A 19368-nucleotide genomic window follows, 5' to 3' on the forward strand; every position below is an offset into this window, starting at 1 on the left:
TACTCATGAGTCATGGCACGTCTCTTTTCTTGATAATTGACTAAGTTGATTAATAGAAGACACATTCGAGGATTAAACTAGCTAAAGAAAAACACATTTATGTATGTTTTTGTAACTTTGATGCATATTTGAAGGATTATTGTGACAACCTCTAGTGTACCTCTAGTTGTAATAGTAGAGTAGAATTGAATGATAAAAATGCTATATGAACAAGTTATATCCACAAGCAAAGGACAAAACCGCTCCTACTAATAAGTGAGTGACATTGTTGACTTGCCTGATGAAATTTATTCTAAAGTTTGAGAAACTAAGTAAAGAACCTTTAGGATCGGGGGTTGGGATTACCGGCTCCACCATCTACTACTAGCTTACAACCTAGTTCTGTGGAGGCGTTCGAAATACCCAAATTCGTTAACCAAACTATTGCTTGCTTTAAACCGCATGCTTTAGCCTCATGAGGTAGTGGGCTGACTTACCACCACATCGTATTTGCCCGAATAAAAGAACCTTTGTCATCTCTCAAGCATATTTCTACTATAACAGTTCTCGTCCTTAAATATTGCCGCGCCAATTTTGCATTTTAGCATTCTGATCTCCGGTGCTGCCCACAAATCTGCTCCTGGCCTCTCCGGCCCTGTGCATTATTCGCAGCATTCCACTGGTTCAAACAGTTCCATGCTAATTGTAACGAAACCGATAGCCTTAACTTCAAGCCCTCCCACAATTTTTTCGTTTCTTCGAATACAAATACACCATAACGCCATTGCAAAAGTGTTTACTTGATGGAAAGGCGACTGCTCCAATAATTGAAAAAATAATGCAACAAAACCGTCCGCCGTTTCTATCATTCTATTAATAATATTCCAAAGTCCAGCTTCCTCCGAAATTTCTCGAGTTTCGGCAACCAAGAAAATATGTCAATCGTTCTCATAATTCATAATTACCATGAAAATGAAGACATCTATCCAAGCAATTTATCCCTTTGTGTTGGCGTCGTTGTCTTGTTGGTAAACACCTCTTACCACGCGCCAAAGAAAAACTTTAACTCTGAGGAATTTTAAGCCCGACCAAAATCTTCAACCAATTATTTTCCACCGGAATTCTCTATTATACACTCATTCTCCATTCATGGTATCATAGGACTAATAACAAAAGAGTTCTCTTGCTCCCTAATCCAAGCGTCTTCCCAAACATTAGCCCCCATAGTCTACTACTAATATATTGGTACACATAGTTTAGACGTGATAATATATAACTATTATTGTAGGACCTAAACATTTTGAGAATCTCAAAATTTTGAGGTTTGATGCGTCGTACACCCATCACATGGATGTTAAGAGTCCCACATCGGTTGAGATATGACCTGACTAAGTGTTTATATACTAGAGGCAATCCTCACCTTACAAGCCGGTTTTGTAAGGATGAGTTAGGCCCAATACTCAATTCTCTGATGGTATCAGAGCCTCTCCAAGATCCGTTGGGCCACCCGATATCGGGTCACCTACCATTTATATCCACGCACCAAGCCTAATAGTGCTGGGCGTGAGGGGGTGTGTTAAGAGTCCCACATCGGTTGAGAGATGGCCTGACTAAGTGTTTATATACTAGAGACAATCCTCACCTTACAAGCCGGTTTTGTAAGGATGAGTTAGGCCCAATACTCAATTCTAAGAATGGATAGGAGTCGGGCCGGCTTGTCATTGAGCCCTCCTTATATTGCATCCTTGAGCCTTAAATCTATTGGATCCCACATTGACTGTCCTTGATCTCGATCAATCATTAGACCGGGTCTAAGAAGATCTTTCGGTTCACTCCCTTATACTATTCAAATATGTCAAAATACACTATTAGAAATATGTTTATGATAAAGTGTGATACACCCCCCTAAGTGAAATCCCAATTCATGTCATGGATGAACTCAATAGTGATGAGGAGTCACATAGCACAAACTACTTCTTTTTATCTTTCCGTTGTTTTTACATTTCCAAAAATTATGCAAGTTTGTTATGCTACACTTGCATTATATAATCTGTACATGAAACTCTTTGGTTATGATGAATGATAAGAAGATTTTATTTTATTTTTCTCTCAAATTCTCTTTTTCTTCTCCCTAATTTCTCAAGGAATAAACACTCACTCGAAGATAAGCGGGTTGTATCAAAGTGCCACAATTTAAGCAGGTTGAGAAAAATATTTTCAATTTACTCATCTGTCTCAAATTATAAGGAAAAAACAAAAACTACACTTATAAAGAAAAAAAAATCAAAACATAATTAGAAGTATTTTATTTTTGTATTTTCCTTAAAATATGTTTAATAAGAAGATGTAAACATAATTTTCATTAGTTCTTTTTTTTTTTTTTACAAAATTTTTCATTAGTTCTTGTTTATTGAGAAAAGCGGAAAGTGAACATATTAAATATCAAATAAGAGCCTTTTTCAAAATTATTTGAGTGGAGATTAATGTCAAATGATTAATAAACACAAAAATAGACCATAGATATTGAGGAATAAAACTAAAATCCTTAGCCTTGATTTGCTACTAGCTTGGACTTTTTCTGTCTTTTTTGGATGAAGCATGTAAAGCAAATATATATTCTGTTACAGCTTGCAAAAAAGCTATAAATCCTCATTTTGAAGATAATGAAAGATATATATGAAAGTGTACGAGAGTGGACAGAAATGAAAGATTTTACGTCCTAATATGAGAGAGTCATCAGCCTCTTCCATTCTTTCATTTTGTTATTAAAATTAAAATATCAACAAACAAGAAATATACTCAAATCGTGACCGTTCAAAATTTGCATGTCTATATTCCTCCATTGATCGTTGTCCATGATATTTACTCTTATTATGTCGGCTTAATTAATAAAATGGTTCCTTAAAGACATTTTTTGTTTCACATTGGTCCCTTAATGAAAAAAAATGTCTGAATATGTCTCTTAAAGAAAAAAATGTCCGAATAGGTCCCTTAAAGACATATCCGTTAATCAGTTTGGTCCTATTCTGACCTTTTTTTAGGGACCAAACTGATTAACGAATATGTCTTTAAGGGACCTATTAAGACCTTTTTTTCTTTAAGGGACCTATTCAGACTTTTTTTTTCTTTAAGGGACCAATCTGAAACCAAAAATATCTTTAAGGGACCATTTTACTAATTAAGCCTATTATGTCTTGTTCACACTTTTTATCACACTCACAGATGCATGGTTCAGTAATGTAGGCAGTGGCGGATCCAAGACCTAGGGTCAGGGGGTGCAAATTTTTTCTTATTAATAATTATTTTCATATATATAAAATAAATAATTTATTTTTTTATTCTCATTTTATTGTTTATTTAAACTACTAAATTTTATTAGATTTTATATTTTTGTCAAGTGACCTAATAGTTAGAGTCACATTTTAAATTCTAACTTCGAACTCAGACCCCTACTACTAGCAGAGCATGTCTTTGGTCCTTAGATAGATTCCGAAAAAAGGGAAGAATTATAATTGAAGACTAATTCTTGTAATTTCTTTGAGAATCTTTGTGTAACGAAACACTTTTGATTAGTGGAACGGAGAACCGCTCACTCCTAAACAAAGATAATATTTGAACTGAACTAACAAACATCATGGATTTTAGTGTTTCTTTTCCTTTGCCTTGTTTAATTTCTGTTTGTGATTATTATTGCGCCCCTTTGATTTAGCTGCTATTAATTTTACTCTCATAGTATTAATGAGATTTTTCTTCTGAATTCACAATATTAATAGTTATTAATTGTTTTTAATCTATTCAAAAGAAAATGGGAAAAAATCTAAGAAACAACCTTAGAAAAGAAAACGACAAAGAAGTCGATGTATAAAAAATTGGACTAGTTATCTGCCAAGTTGGGCTACTTATGGGTCAGGTCTCCACAAAAGCTTGTGTGTTAGCAACTGAAGTGAGACTTAAGAAATATTTTAGTGGTGCAGAATAATAAAGTGAGGGTGTGCAAAACATAAACCATATAGGATAATTGCTGTAAATTTTAAAAAACCAGGGTGTGCAAGTGCACACCCTCACATGAGAGTAGATCCGCCCCTGAATGTAGGTATTGCTTCTAATTGGCCAAGTATAAGTACTACATTACCTTATCAAATCAATCGGTAGTGCGAATTTATTGAACATGTACTGAACTCTAGGATACGTGGTTCAATTCTCATAGAAGGCAAAAATTACTAGAGAGGGGTAGAGAAGATCGTGAGATACAACGTCGGGATTGCTTACTAAATACGTAGAAAAGGAGTCCGAACTATTGCACCACTTTCAGTGTTGGGTCAGTCCATGTGTTGTGTCAATCTATATAGAGTGAAGTTTTGACTTTAAATGGGCACCTCACAAATAGACGGTGAAATTGGTGGCCTTGAATTAGTCGATTTTTGGACCGTGTTTAAACTTTTTCGGAGAATCTCATACTAAAACTCTGATCCCCTCTATATTGTAATTTTCTTATCAACTAACGATTCAATTTTATCTCAATCTATTACCAAAACTTTTTTGGTGAACACTCCCATACACATATTATTTGAATATGTACATACACATTTTAATAGGTCCATAAAAATTAATAAACACTATTTGTGAACCATTAAAATTATCTACCTCAACTTCTTCTTCAAAAAAAATATCTATCTCAAAAGTATATAGCAATACAAATTCAAATAAGATGTATACCGCAAAATTCACATACTATTTTATCTTCATTTGGAGGCGGCCGTTAGTAGTGTCGTGCTCTTCTCATTCTTTTTCTTGTATCATTCATTCATGGAAGAGATTCGACCAATAATTCATAAACTTTACTACATGATATTCCTCCCTCCAGCTGGAAAAATGGTGACATGTAATAATTTACAAAAGAGTTGTGGTTCCTAGCATATACACATCTTTTAATATCGTAAACTTTTGGGTCCCCCTTAAATTATCCATCTTCTTTTTTGATTTGGAAAAAATTATTAGGAGTCTTTTTCTATGATATCTCTTGGCCACAATCTCTACAGATCTTTATCATTTCACTAACTGGTTCAAATAATGTGATAACGATCTTCAATATTAAAGCGTTGAGTATAGTAATTGTCAATATAATCACTTATTATTCATAATACAAAATCTCGCCAATTTGTCATCTTCTTAATTTTTTTAATAATTTAATTTGACTAATATATAAGATATTACATAGCACGCAACAAACTTTTTCTTTTCTTCTAAGTTTTAATCCTATTCTTTTGGGTCATCACGAGGAGCAGTTAGAGGGATCATCCACATTGAGCTCAAGAACAACTTTATATTTCTTTGTTGAACACCACACTTTTTTAACCAAAATCTTAAGGTGTTAGGTTACGGGTCCTCTCACTTATAAAGTGTTAAACCTCCATTTTTCTAAGCAATGTGAGACTTAACCACTCACACTTTACACAACAACAATCTGCCCCTCAACAATGGTCATGGGCAAGTGTCCCACATGTGGGTAAAAGAGTGTCATGTTAAAGAGAGTCAACGGCGGTACAAAGTGTTTGTGGAAGGTGGAGCATTGTGGACTCACACTTGAGGGGAGTGTTAGAATATAACAAGTGTGAGTTTGTGAAAATAGTCCTACATTGGATACGAATGTGGTGACTTGAGCATTTACAAGTGGAAGAACCCACTCACCCAATACCTTAAGGTTTTGGGTGGACAAGTGATATGTCTCCCACAAATGTGTGTTGCTCAAAAGAAAAAGTCCCACAAAATTAAATGCTCCTTGCTCGACCCTCCTCGATAGCCGTCATTATTTTTATTCGTTCTTCTTAGTTTACCAAAGATGGAATGATTTCAGGTCAAATCTTGACATGAAATCACCCCTTCAAATTGTTTTTTTTCTTTCTTTCAACTAGGTATATCAAATCCTGGTATATTTTGTTGTTGTCTCATCTTTGTACGGTGTTCATTGGTTTCAGGTTGAAAGATTAGTTCCGATCAAGTGCGAATTCATTCAATGTTGATTTTGTGTAATCAACGCTACAAATCTGAAGACATGAATATTTCAGACGCTTGCAATTTGCTGCTTTATGCTTTTTAGTATAACAGGTAGAATTGGAGTTCCTACTTCAGAGTAAGTTGTCTTGCAATTTTTTTTTTGTTTTTTTTTTTTTTTTTGTTTTTGGGTTTCAATCTTCCTTTATTTCAAATAAACAAAAATCTCATCCTCAAACGAATTAACCAAAAATCAAAGTAATACTACATCCGTCCCTAATTACAAGACCCTGTTTGAGAAAAATGTATTTTTCATTTATCTTGTTTTGACCGTGTTTTTTTAATAATATATAAATGTAAATATTATCATATAAGATCTTGTTCAATTTGCTTAGATGAGTATGTTCAAAATATTAAATTTTTATAATTTTTACTAATAGACAATTAAAGATGTTAGTGATCAAAATTGTGCATTGGCGTACCTGTACGTGCAATGATTAAACACAGTCTTATAATTAAGGACGTATATAGTAGAAAATTGTATACCACTTAAAGGCAAAACTCAGAAGTTATAAATAAATAGGGCACTAATTAACTCCTAGAAAGCGCACATAACACACCGACAAGTTCTTCTTTAATCTTGATAATCCAACGATAAAAAAAAATTTAGCGGAAGAATTTTTATATCAAGAAACAATTGTCAAGAGAAAACAACAACCTTTATTGAAGGCGAGTTAAACTCGCAACAAAGTTAATTTGAAGAGTTCGTCACCCGACTAATATGCCGAGCAAACAAAGAACTCGCCAAAGGTGTCATTTACCCAAGTTCAACTATTCACATCAAGAGAAAGATTTATCCCACATAGTCCACCAATAATTGTTGTTCCAAGATAAAAAGGGCTCGTTTCCAAGTGAGCACCCAAATCGATCCATGGCCTAAATTAACTAGAAAATTAGTCTTGGAAAACAATGTATTAGGGCTACATTATCTCCTATTACCATGCATATATATGTATTCATCGTGTTATTATGAATTATTTATTGTAAAAAAGAAGTTTATAATTATATTTTTTTCATGCTTCAAAAGAAATTATGTTATTGTAGCTAGGTTAATACATAAAATATTGTTGGTACGTGTAACGTGTGGAACAACATGGGTAGTATTGTTTCATGGGTAAGAAATTTCCCATTTTGTCGAAGCATATGCAAAGCATGCGTCCTTTTACATATTTTGAACATAACATACTTGATGAAACAAGAATTGACATCATATAAATACTTTAGTGCATATATTAAAATAATATTACAGGGTGGATTTCACCAAAAGAGCATGAACATGAGACAGGTGCCCCTTGTAATTGATCTCCAAAGATATTACCTTGTCAATTGTCATAGAGTAATAACCAGTCACCATTATACACGTTTAAAATAGGACCAGAATCTAGAGATGACACCTACCTACTACATCACCATCACCAAGATATATACAGTATATCATTCCTTTATAAGTGAGATAGTGGATCGTGGACACATTATAAGTAATAAAATACGTAGTTAACTAAAAATAAGTTAGATGGATTATGTATTAATGAAGTCTCAAATCGCTTGTGTGTTTATATGTGAGGGTAATCCTCATCTTATAAGTCGGTTTTGTAGGGTTGAGTTAGACTCAATTCTCAATTTTAAGATGGTATCAGAGCTTCCTCCACGATCCGTTGAACCGTCTGCTATCAATTTATGATCGGTCATCCACCATTTATATGCGCGTCCCAAGCCTAATAATGCTGAACGCAGCCGTTTGTGTAAGATTGAGTTAAATTCAATTATATATCAATTCTAAAATACTGGTTAATTAATCCATAAATGTTAGTTAAATGAGTTGGTCTGGAAGTCTAAGCTCATGCACTTGTATTGGGTAACTAGTTTTGTTTTGAGGTTAATTACACCTCAATGAACAATATTTAAATCTTCCAATATAACAAGCTCTGAATCAGTTTCTAGATGATGCAAACCCTATATCATGCACGACAAACAGATCAGGGATTCCAGTTAAACTCAAAATCATGAGAAAGATGAAAGATCTCATTCATTCTCAACGTTATCCCCATTTTATAGACAAACTTGACGTCTAAAGATATACTCCTATGTCTTATGCTGATAATGCATGTACTTGACCAAACACGTTGCATGTGACCAAACACTGCTTGTAAGCAACGTGTCGCCATTTGATGAGCAATTCAAGCGACCCTCACTAATCATGTGTTCAAGAAAAATGTATACGTACTTCAACTACGTACTAGTACTAGTACTTCATTACAAGCACTATATTGTGTAAAAATAAAATTTGGTGTTTAGCATGCTACTAGTATATATTGATGACGTTTCGTCACACTCTCATAATTCATGCTTATTTGAGGAACATTAGACTTATTTTAGAAGTTTTTAAGCAATAAATCAAGAGAAATCACTTCAGAAGCAAGGTTACTTGAAATACAAGAAAGCAGGAAATTATGCAGGAAAAGTTGCAGATTAACCACGCTGGGGGCGTGGTCCATCACGCGCAGCGTGATGCTTATCACAGAGAGGCCCAAAATCCTGCTATGATCACGCGCGGCGTAGGACCTGTCCACGCGCGGCGTGGGACCTGTCCACGCGCGGCGTGAAACAATTGACCTGAGAAGATTGACCACTGACTAGTGATCACGCGCGGCGTGGGAAGGATCACGCGCGGCGTGATGGTTGATTTGAACTACGCCGAGGGCGTGGGAAGGATCACGCGCGGCGTAGTAAGCATCGCTGAAGTCCAGTTGCCTCTGACTAGTGACCACGCGCCGCGTGATGCTGTTACACGCGCAGCGTAGGATGAAGAAATGCAACCACGCGCGGCGTGATGGATCTGACGCGCGGCGTGATTGCAATTACTATATATGAAAAACTGATTTTTCTGGACTGGGTTCGAAATTTTCTGCAGTTCATCACTTTTTCTGAGTTTTGGAGCGATCAAGACGGTCCGATCCTGGAATTAAAGTGGAAGCTTCAAGATATTCAACAAGATGGAAGCAATAGCCATGGAGTTGGAGCTTGAGGTTCATCGAGGAGCTATGAGGAACTAACTTCCTCATAGAGGTAGGATCTAGGATGAATTAGGATATAGTTTGATCATGTAACCATGCTTCTTGATTTGTAATCACTCTTTTAAGTAGTTGTTCAATGCAGTTCTTTACTTAATGCTTTATAATTTCTGATCAACTTTATAACGAACTTAGTTTTTAATCACGTATGAGAATATTGATTGAAAATCTGAACTGATTGCATTGAGCACTTGAGTGTTTCCGGTCGAGAGATTGAAACATAGAGTGTAGCGAACGATCAACGCGTTTTCAAATACTTCGGTGTTGGTAGCTTTCATCCGAGAGATCGGAGGAGTATCGACAACGGATAGGGTGAATTTATCAAGAGATTGAGATTCACCATATTGTTGATCTAGTTGTAACACTTGAGTGATTCAAATTGATATAATTGGTTGCATGTGATATCTATAGACTATGTGATTCCGACAATCCTACCTCTCTTTTCCATAATTGCATTAGCACGTTTTCTTACCATACCAAACTACTCAATCAAACCCCCAAATATGTTTGTTAATTTCATTATGTTCATAGACACAATTTCCTCGTTATGATCGCGCAATCCCTGTAGATCGATAATCTTTTATTACTCAATTGACGGATTTGTACACTTGCAAATACGCAATCATATATGTTAGTCGTTTGCTAGTTTAAATGTTTTTTTTGTTTGTTTTGTTTTAAACTTGACCGCCTAATCCGATTCGGGGGATCGGTTTTAACATCAAATGGTTCCAACCTTGTCCTGATCGCAGTTGCGGGGATCGAACTATAGTCCTCCCTACCAAGTTCTTGTTTGCTGAAATGATTTTTACAATGAGATAATTATTAATCAACTTAGTAATACTAAATGTATTTGCCACATTTTTAGTCCATTGTCACATTACAAAAGCTTAAAGATTTAAAGGTATTTGTTTTTTTTTTTTTTTTGCTTTTACCACCAGTTCTGATTCGGGGGTCAGTTCTGACATCAAGTGGTTTCAGCCCCCTCCCGATCGCAGTTGCGGGGAATCGAACCGCGGTCCTCCCTACCAAGTTCAACGCCAATCACCACTGAACCAACTAACGATTAGTAGATTTAAAGGTATTTATCCATCAACTAATAAGAACAAACTATATGCATGTGAAAGAAAAATTGGTTATAAATTAGTTGTAGGCATATTACATGTGAGTCTACTTATGTGACAATTGTTTTCATTATCAAGAGCCGTTAACTGGATTTGGATTCTCTCCAATTTTTCCTAATGTTTTTTTTCCTTTTGCTTAATTCAATGGTTGATATATGAAGGAAGAGAGAGAGAGAATCAACCATTTGATTAAGCAAAAAGAGAAAAAACATGAGGAAAAATTAGAGACGATCCAAATCCCACCCATGTCCTCCATGATATATCACCCTATGTTTGGATTGGTGGTACAAAATGGAATGGAGCGGAATGGAACATAATGGAATGGAGTGGAACGGAGCGGAATGGAGTAAAGATACCATTCCATTGTTTGGATATATTTTATAAATATTCATTCCATTGCATACACCCCAATTTGGAGGGGAAAGAAAATTAGAAGATTGGATGGTATGGGATGGAATGGGTTCCATTGTATTCCATTCCACTCCATTCATTTTTTGCAAATCCAAACAATGGAACTTAGTTAGTTACCACTTCATTCCATTCCATTCCATCCTTTACCACCAATCCAAACATAGGGTGATATATCATGGAGTAAAATTTTGTACTTGTCCGATTGATTGTTCACTCATATTTTTCATATTTCTATTTGTTAGGAAGGGGATTCTCTCTCTATTTAACCACTTCCTTTAGCATGTAGAAAATTAGTTATATGACTTTTGAATTGGTCATTGAGCCATCATTAAACATTACAATGACCCTTATAATCCGATGACAGCTTGCAAGTCCATTTAAATTTGGTAGTCACGTTCAACAGTTAGGTTATTAAGAAATCAATTGATTTTGCATCGGCCGATTCCAATGTCAGATAATTTTGATGCAACAAATAATCAAATTCTTTCAATAGAGTTTGTATATATAATAGCCTCCAAATCCATTTAAATGGTCAACTGATTGGAATGTAGTCGATAGTTAGTTAGCCAAATCATTTCACTCCAGTAGTGGAAAATACTATATGATTTGGTTACTTATTAATACATTAGTTAATCATATATATGCTAAATTTCACTTTTATTGAAGCTATGGAGAGAGTACCAAATACTGACAAAGATTACCGACTTTCGGTGAGGTGAACGTGGAGCCAACGAGTTTTTAAGTAGGTGGGTGTTACAAAAGTGTTCGCCAACTTTGATAGGTAGTGTCAGCTAATCAGCGTTTGCCTGAATCAACAAAATCAGTTCTATTTCTAATTGAAAACAACAAATTAAAATAAAATCACCAAGTGGATATCTCGAGAACTAAAAGTGCCAAGCCTTTCGTAATAACATTTTTGGCATCATAATTTTTGAATTATTCTTATATATTTATGTGACCAAATATCTTTCTCTTAGTCACACTTACAAAATGTTAATTTTTCATTTTATTCTTTTAATTTTTCATAAAGAATCAAAAAATTATTTTTATATTAATGAAAGTTTTGCTATAACTTTAATTTAACACATTTTACAAAAGATTGATTCCTTACTGATTTTGACAAAATCAATACACACGTGAAGAGTGACTCTGTACAATACCAATAACCATTAATTTATTAATTTACAGATAAAATAATACAAAACATTTTATTTTGTCAATATATGGAGATCTTAAGAATTCTGATCATATATATGGGGCACCTTAATTAGCTGGATGTCATTGCCTACTCAGCACCACAAAGATTCTATTCAACCAAAAGCATTGCTCTCAAGTCTCATCCAAACAAACAACCACACTTTTTCATCTCCTGATCAGGTGAAAAACAAAGTGAATAAGTGATATATACTGCAACATAAAATAATGAGAGTACTGATAATTGAAATTTCCTTTGTTTGCTAGCTTCTTGTTTTTGTTAAACTTGAGCGAAATTGACTACCTAAAAATTATTTTCACGGTCCTTTAAATTATAAGTGATGAATTATGCTAAGAAAAAAGAAAGAAAAGAAAGATAGTGAGATGAGATCTACTCTAATTCTTGATAATTTGAGACTATTTATTCATCAATCAATAAGAACAAGCAACATAAGTAAATTTACATGTGGTACTCATGATTAATTTGTAACAAAATTTTATTTCACATGCTCATATGATTTGTTTTCATTAGTTGAAGGTATAGTTTAAAAACACGAAAGAGAATAGATCCTAAATTTTTTTTAGCCCCACGCAAGTAATTATGTTAGTATGTTACGCACACAACATTCTATTAAGGATCTTGTAGAAGAAAAATGTGATGTGTGCATACTTTTGAATTTTGTTAGAATTTCAAAAATGTTAAATCAATCTTAAAAATAGTGCCTATTACAAGTAATAAGTCAAATTCAAAACATGACTCATATATATCTTAATTATATTTCCTCCCCAAATTGCCACTAATTTTTTTAAAAACATCCCTATATAGGAAATTAGAACTCGATCAACTTTTCTTATCCAACTAGTAAGAAACTTGTGTTTTTGTGCAAAGTAGTGCATTTCATGGGATTCGTCGCGTTGAGTATGTTTCATCGTGTTATTTATTTTTATAATATTTGATTCCATTAAATTATTTTTAATATATATAAAAAAGAACATATAAAAATCAATGAATAATTTTTTAATTTATAAAAATAATCATTAATTTATTAATTTACAGATATTTGAAGAAAAAGATCTTTTGTAAAACTTTCGTAACCGGAGCTATTTTTTCAGCTACCACTGCGTCTTTCTTGCCGTGGTACGCGGATTTTGTTCATCTTTCTTTCCGAAAACTTAAATAAAAAAACAAAGAAATGATAACAGAGAGAATGTTAAACTGATTTAAAAGTGAGAATTTTGTAATAACTTGCGGGATTTATAATAAAAAGTTGATTTATTTTGTATTAAATTTCGGTCCTAATTTTTTATAAGTCATTTTTACCCTTAAATTTGCTTAAATGGAACTTAAATAAAAATAGTAGTTTGGAGATTGGCACATCATCTTTCTTTCTAAAGTTAATAGTAGATAACCTAAAAGTTTCACACTATAGTGATGCACTTGCTTCTTCTATATAATAAGCTCCCTTCCCCCCTTTCTTTCAAATGACTCCTGATTATTACCGGAGCTCAAAACATTCTTCATCAATTGTTTTTATCTTAGCAAAATTCTAACCTTATTAGATTCTTATCCAAATATTTAATACTCCAAAATGGATTCAACTTTCCTTTACATCATTGTCCTCTTTCTTCTTACCTTATTTTCATTTAAGTTCTTTCCAAAACCAAAAAATAGAACAAACCAAACAAGTGCAAAGCTTCCTCCTGGTTCAATGGGATGGCCTTACATAGGACATACCCTCCAACTCTACTCTCAAGACCCAAATGTTTTCTTCTTCTCAAAACAAAAAAGGTTTTGCTAAATATATATGCCACCTAGTTCCATTTCACCTCCATTTGTCTTTTTTTTTTATGCATTTGGATTCTCTACCTATGCTGCGGTCACCGCAGAGTTATTAAATTTTTTTTAAAATAAAAATATTTAAATTCTCTAATAATTTTGCGGTAACTGCACCAGATAATGCAGAAAATCAAATTAGATTCTCTATGATATATTTTATTATGCAGTTGGCAGTAGAGAATTCAGATTCGTCGAAAACATAAAGACACATTTTAAAACATAAGACACGTTTTAATTGTGAATGTAACAAAAAAAACATTATGGTTTATTAATTTTAGGTACGGAGAAATATTTAAGACGAACATCCTAGGATGTCCATGTGTGATGTTGGCAAGTCCAGAAGCTGCACGTTTTGTTCTTGTGACACAATCTCACTTATTTAAACCAACATATCCTAAAAGCAAAGAACGTTTGATTGGTCCTAGTGCTTTGTTTTTTCACCAAGGTCAGTACCACTTGCGTTTGAGGAAGCTTATTCAGAAGTCACTCTCCCTTGATTCACTTCGCAATTTGGTTCCTCGTATTGAAGCTTTAGCCATTTCCACTATCAAATCTTGGGGTGATGATGGATTCATCATTAACACTTTTAAGGAAATGAAAAAAGTATGTTAAATTTATATTTCATAATTTTTTACGTACTTTTCTTTTTTCTTCGCATATCAGTCATATGGTTTTAAATTGTAGTTACAGTAGTCGCAGTTGCGTTGCAATATAAGTCATACAAAAAATGTGACTAATGTGATTGCAATGACTAATGATTGGATTGATTATTATATACCTATTTATATTGAAGCACCCGCATCTCGCATTTTTGGCATTAGTTTATGTATTTTTTATTTTACTATAAGTATTGTGACGTGGAATGTGACGTGTGCAACAATAGAGGTCAATAATGATTAATTAAGTGGTCCATCTTTGATTTTTTGCAGTTTTCATTTGAAGTTGGTATTCTCAAGATTTTTGGAAATCTAGAGCCAAGGTTGAGGGAAGAGTTAAAGAAGAATTATTGGATTGTTGACAATGGTTACAATTCATTTCCAACTCAAATTCCTGGCACACAATACAAAAAGGCGCTATTGGTAAGTATTAGAAATTTTTTTTAAATTTTTATTTTATTTTTTTTAATGCAATATATGTTTTTTAATGTTTGTTAATATTTGTGAAGGCAAGAAAGAGACTTGGAAGTATTTTGAAGGAAATAATTAGTGAGAGGAAGGAAAAGAATTTGGTTGAAAGTGAAAGAGATCTTTTGAGTTGTTTATTGAATTGGAAAGGTGAAGGTGGAGAAATGTTATGTGATGATGAAATTGGAGATAACATTATTGGAGTTCTTTTTGCTGCTCAGGATACCACAGCTACTGTCATGACTTGGGTGGTCAAGTACTTGCATAATGAACCTAAACTTCTTGAATGTGTAAAGGTATGATCAAAAAAAGAAATTAAACCAACTTTAACCTAAGCTTTCTTTCTTTCTCTTTTTGGATTCTACTATGGACCACCTTGAAATATGGTTTATAGTGGATCAATAATTAAAAATCATTTGAAACTCTAACAATACGACGTTTTTCGAAAGTAGAAGCTCTGGTTCTTAGGGGAAGGGGCTCTGATAATCCACAGTTCGGTCGTGAGGTAAGTTAAGTCTGGCTAAGAATTGTTCTCACCAGGAAACGAACTCGGGTTCTTCTGAACGATTCGTCCTAAGGGGGCTCATTAATCACTTGAGTACAATATCTTTGTTAAAATGAATATAAATATAGTTTTGTTAATGTTTAGTTTTTGTTTTTCTTCTTGTTTTTGTTAAACCGGCATCAATCAAGTCCTCAACTCACTTATGTGGACGAGGAGAATTGAGAACTTCTACTTTTGAAAAGTGATGTCTTCGTCGTTAGAATTTCAAATGATTTTCAAGTATCGGTCGACTGTGGTTGAGATATTTATGTCAAGTGACACTATAATTTGTGGTAATGCTTGCTTTGTAGGCTGAGCAGAAGGCAATTCACAAAGAAAATGATGGTAAACTACAGCTGAGTTGGAATCAGACTAGAAACATGCCAATTACCAATAAGGTATAAGCAGTTAATGAAATGCTTCAAATGTCATACTATACTATGCAAAAACAATTTATCGGTCGATGTCAACTCTTTAAATGAATCTTAGACTCTTAGTTATTAGTCTTTGTAATTTTGCTTGGACGATATCCTTATAAAACAAGTAAATGAACAAATGCAAGAAATTTATGAGCTGATTCTAGTGTTTATTAATAGAATAAGCATATTTCAGATTTGATTTTGTGGTGACTAAGAATTAAATAATGTGAATTTGATCAGGTTGTGTTAGAGAGCATGAGAATGGCAAGTATTATATCATTTCCTTTTAGAGAAGCAGTAGCTGATGTAGAGTACAAGGGTAAGAGTAGAATACTTGCTACATTTCCAAAGTATTTAAAATGAGAATTTTTATCTTTTTGCCAAATTATCCACTATGAAAAGTGACAACTATTTTAAGCCTTCCTCACAAAGGTTAGTTTGATCTGCAAAATATAAGTTTTGGATAAAACAGTACATGACAGAACAACACAAAACAAAATTTAGAATATTGAACAAATTTTGTTTTATACGATATTTGATGGACAAAATATTATTTTGGTATTTTATATAACTTATGCATATGATAAAAAGTTGTATGGTGAATCAATGGGGACAAAAATTCCAACTTTTGTCCAGTCCGTTGACCCTCAATATGTCCAATCTCAACAACAGTTTTAAAAACAAACACAGTACAATTGAAATTGTCATGTAAAGTCCCTTATTGTTTAATAGATGAAACGCGCAGAAAGACATACTTTACTAAAAAAATATGATCATGCACATGAAAAAGATGACTCACATGCATAAGAATATTATGAAACAGGATTCCTAATACCAAAAGGGTGGAAAGCAATGCCATTGTTCAGAAATATTCATCATAATCCAGAATTTTTTCCAGACCCTCACAAATTCAACCCTTCAAGGTTTGAGGTATAAAGGAGTCAACACTCTATAAATTTTTTAAAATGTAGTTTTCTCACACTCTTTCAAACATGTAAATATTTTGTGATTTTTTTTATACAGGTTTCACCAAAGCCAAATACTTTCATGCCATTTGGCAGTGGAGTACATGCTTGTCCTGGCAATGAGCTTGCTAAGCTGGAGACACTAATTATGATCCATCATTTGGTCACCAAGTTTAGGTATTCTTGATTATTCAAGAGAAAATAAAATGTTAAAAAAAAGAAAAGACAAAAAGAATAATGAATGGATTATAATTAACAACCTAAGGACAGTCTAAAAGCATGCTAATGATGCTAGTAATTTTGTGAAATGTGATTAGTGAAAATTTTATTTTTGGTGTGTATAGGTTGGAAGTGATAGGATCACAATGTGGGATTCAATATGGCCCATTTCCACTGCCTTTGAATGGACTCCCAGCCAGGTGTTGGAGAGAATCTACCAGCAGCTAGAAAGAGTATCTTGTGAAGAAATGATATGACATCATTGCTGAAAAACAATCCACTTTCCAAAGTCACAAATTAATCTTCTTTTTTTTTCTTTATCATTTCTATATTAATTAAATGTATAATTTTTTTCATAGGTGGGCACTTCAACTTTTGCCCCCTCTATCCTACAAAGTCCCCTGCAGGCATCCATAAAAAGTATTGGAAAAGCCTCAACAAGGGATGTAACTTTCATTTACTCTGCAAAGCATGAGAATTTTATCACCATTATGAATTAATTAAGGGTTATTTTTTTCTTTCTCTATCTCTGTTGGTGTTTTTTTTTTCCCCTTCTTTTAGTAATTAGACTTGCATATTTTAAATTTAGAAAAATATGAAATACTGAATTCAATCTGGGAATGTTGTATATTAGAGTATCTGCATCTACTAGTTGAACTGTACTTATGAGACCTTTAATGAACAAGATTTATCAAATGAAAAAGAGAAAGAAAAAAATAAATAGAAAAGGAAAAGAATCAAAAGCATTATAAACATAAGAACATATTACAAAAATAGGATAAAATAAGTTTTTTACTTTATAAATATCTCAAATTTTATTTTTAGTTACTATAATTTTTTTTAGTAAAATTTGGTCTCTCGACTATTTTCTGTCACAACTTTTGCTCTTTACTTTTAAGTCAATTTTGGGAATACGTTAATGTTCCTAAAGTCAAAATGACTTAATATAAATAATAGATTAACATTTTTAATTTTTAATTTTTTTTAACAATATTCGTATAATATATATAAAATCTTATACACGGGGATGAACATTTTACATGTAAAGAAATGAATGTTTAGTATAAATAACACATGGGATGAATAATTCAAAATATGTTTTAATATATGAGGATGAATATTTTACAAATAAAGAAATGTATTTACTATACCATAGTGTTTAAGTTTTAAAACTCGAATGCCTCTTATCTATGTATAAAAGTTTATGATTTTACACGTTCAAATTATAGAATTCAAACACTCATTTTATATATATCTAAAATTTAATGATTTTACATGTTCAATTTCTAAAACTTGAAGCCATAGAACTTGATTAAAACAAGTTTAAGGGTCCGTTTGGTGCACAGGATAAGAGACAGGATAGGATAACTGTATCATATCTTGCCGCAATCCAGTGTTTGGTGATACAACAAGATATGATAAGTTAATCATGAAGCTTATCCAATCCTGTCTCTCTAGTTATAATTCTTATCCTGAATTTGAGCTGGGTTACCAGCAGGATAGGATAAGAAAAAAAAATTATTGATTTATTTTATAAAATATATTTTAAAATACATAAAATAAAATTAATAAAATATAAATAATAAAATAATTAATTTTTAAATATATATGTGATTTTCTCACAGGAGTAATTTTGTAATTTATATATTCTAAAAAATCAAAATTTTACTAAAATTATTAATATTTTAAAGTAAAATGATTATTAAAAAATTGACAAATAGGAAACTGATTTATATTTTTTATTTTAAAGTAAAATGATTATTATATAAAGTTATTTGATTACTTATTTATATTTTTTATTTATAAAATTCAAAGTATTACAAAATAATTTTAAAAAAATAACAATTGTTTTACAAGAGTAATTTTGTCAAATGAATATGTTATATATCTTATCATATTATTATGAGTTTAAAAACAAAATATAATAGTTATCATGATTGTTATCCTGTGTGCACCAAACACAGGATATGATAACTGAGTATAACTGTTATCCTGCTGTTATCCTATCCCATCCTTATCCTGTTTTATATCCTATCATGTCACTATGCTATCCTGCGAACCAAACGGGCTCTAAACGTATAATTTTCATAAACACCGGGTCCACCGCCATTGCTTACGAGTATTTACTATATAAGTTTATTTTATCTTCTGATTGTTTTAAAAAAATTATATTTCCAGAAAAAAATAATCAACTTTCTTCTCTCTTTTTCCTCTTATTTCACGTGTTACATCAACAAACCCTCTCTTCACCGCATTAATATGCTTATGACTGTTTTGCTTCTTATGGAGTACTTAACTCTTGTTTGTGGTGCAATAGATGAACAATATGTTAAAGTCACTAGGGTATCTCATGGAGGGAACATTTGGTTTTATACGTTTTGGTTCATCTATATTATTTTGTTATTCAACATCATCGTTTTCCAATTTTGTAAA

At 32.7% G+C, this 19368-nt stretch overlaps 1 protein-coding gene across 1 annotated transcript; it reads left to right on the plus strand.

The window, feature by feature from the left end:
* Positions 1–13324: 13324 nt before the first annotated feature.
* Positions 13325–17455, plus strand: LOC123897786 (abscisic acid 8'-hydroxylase CYP707A1-like). The gene is made up of 10 exons (XM_045948571.1): positions 13325–13371; positions 13417–13616; positions 13943–14267; positions 14594–14743; positions 14830–15084; positions 15644–15730; positions 15992–16070; positions 16575–16681; positions 16775–16893; positions 17061–17455. Exons 2-10 carry the CDS (start codon positions 13417–13419, stop codon positions 17161–17163), a joined length of 1425 nt encoding a protein of 474 aa, XP_045804527.1. The 5' UTR covers positions 13325–13371; the 3' UTR covers positions 17164–17455.
* The last annotated feature ends 1913 nt before the right edge of the window (positions 17456–19368 follow it).

Source organism: Trifolium pratense, linkage group LG1, assembly GCF_020283565.1.
Source record: "Trifolium pratense cultivar HEN17-A07 linkage group LG1, ARS_RC_1.1, whole genome shotgun sequence".
NCBI classification, from domain to species: domain Eukaryota; kingdom Viridiplantae; phylum Streptophyta; class Magnoliopsida; order Fabales; family Fabaceae; genus Trifolium; species Trifolium pratense.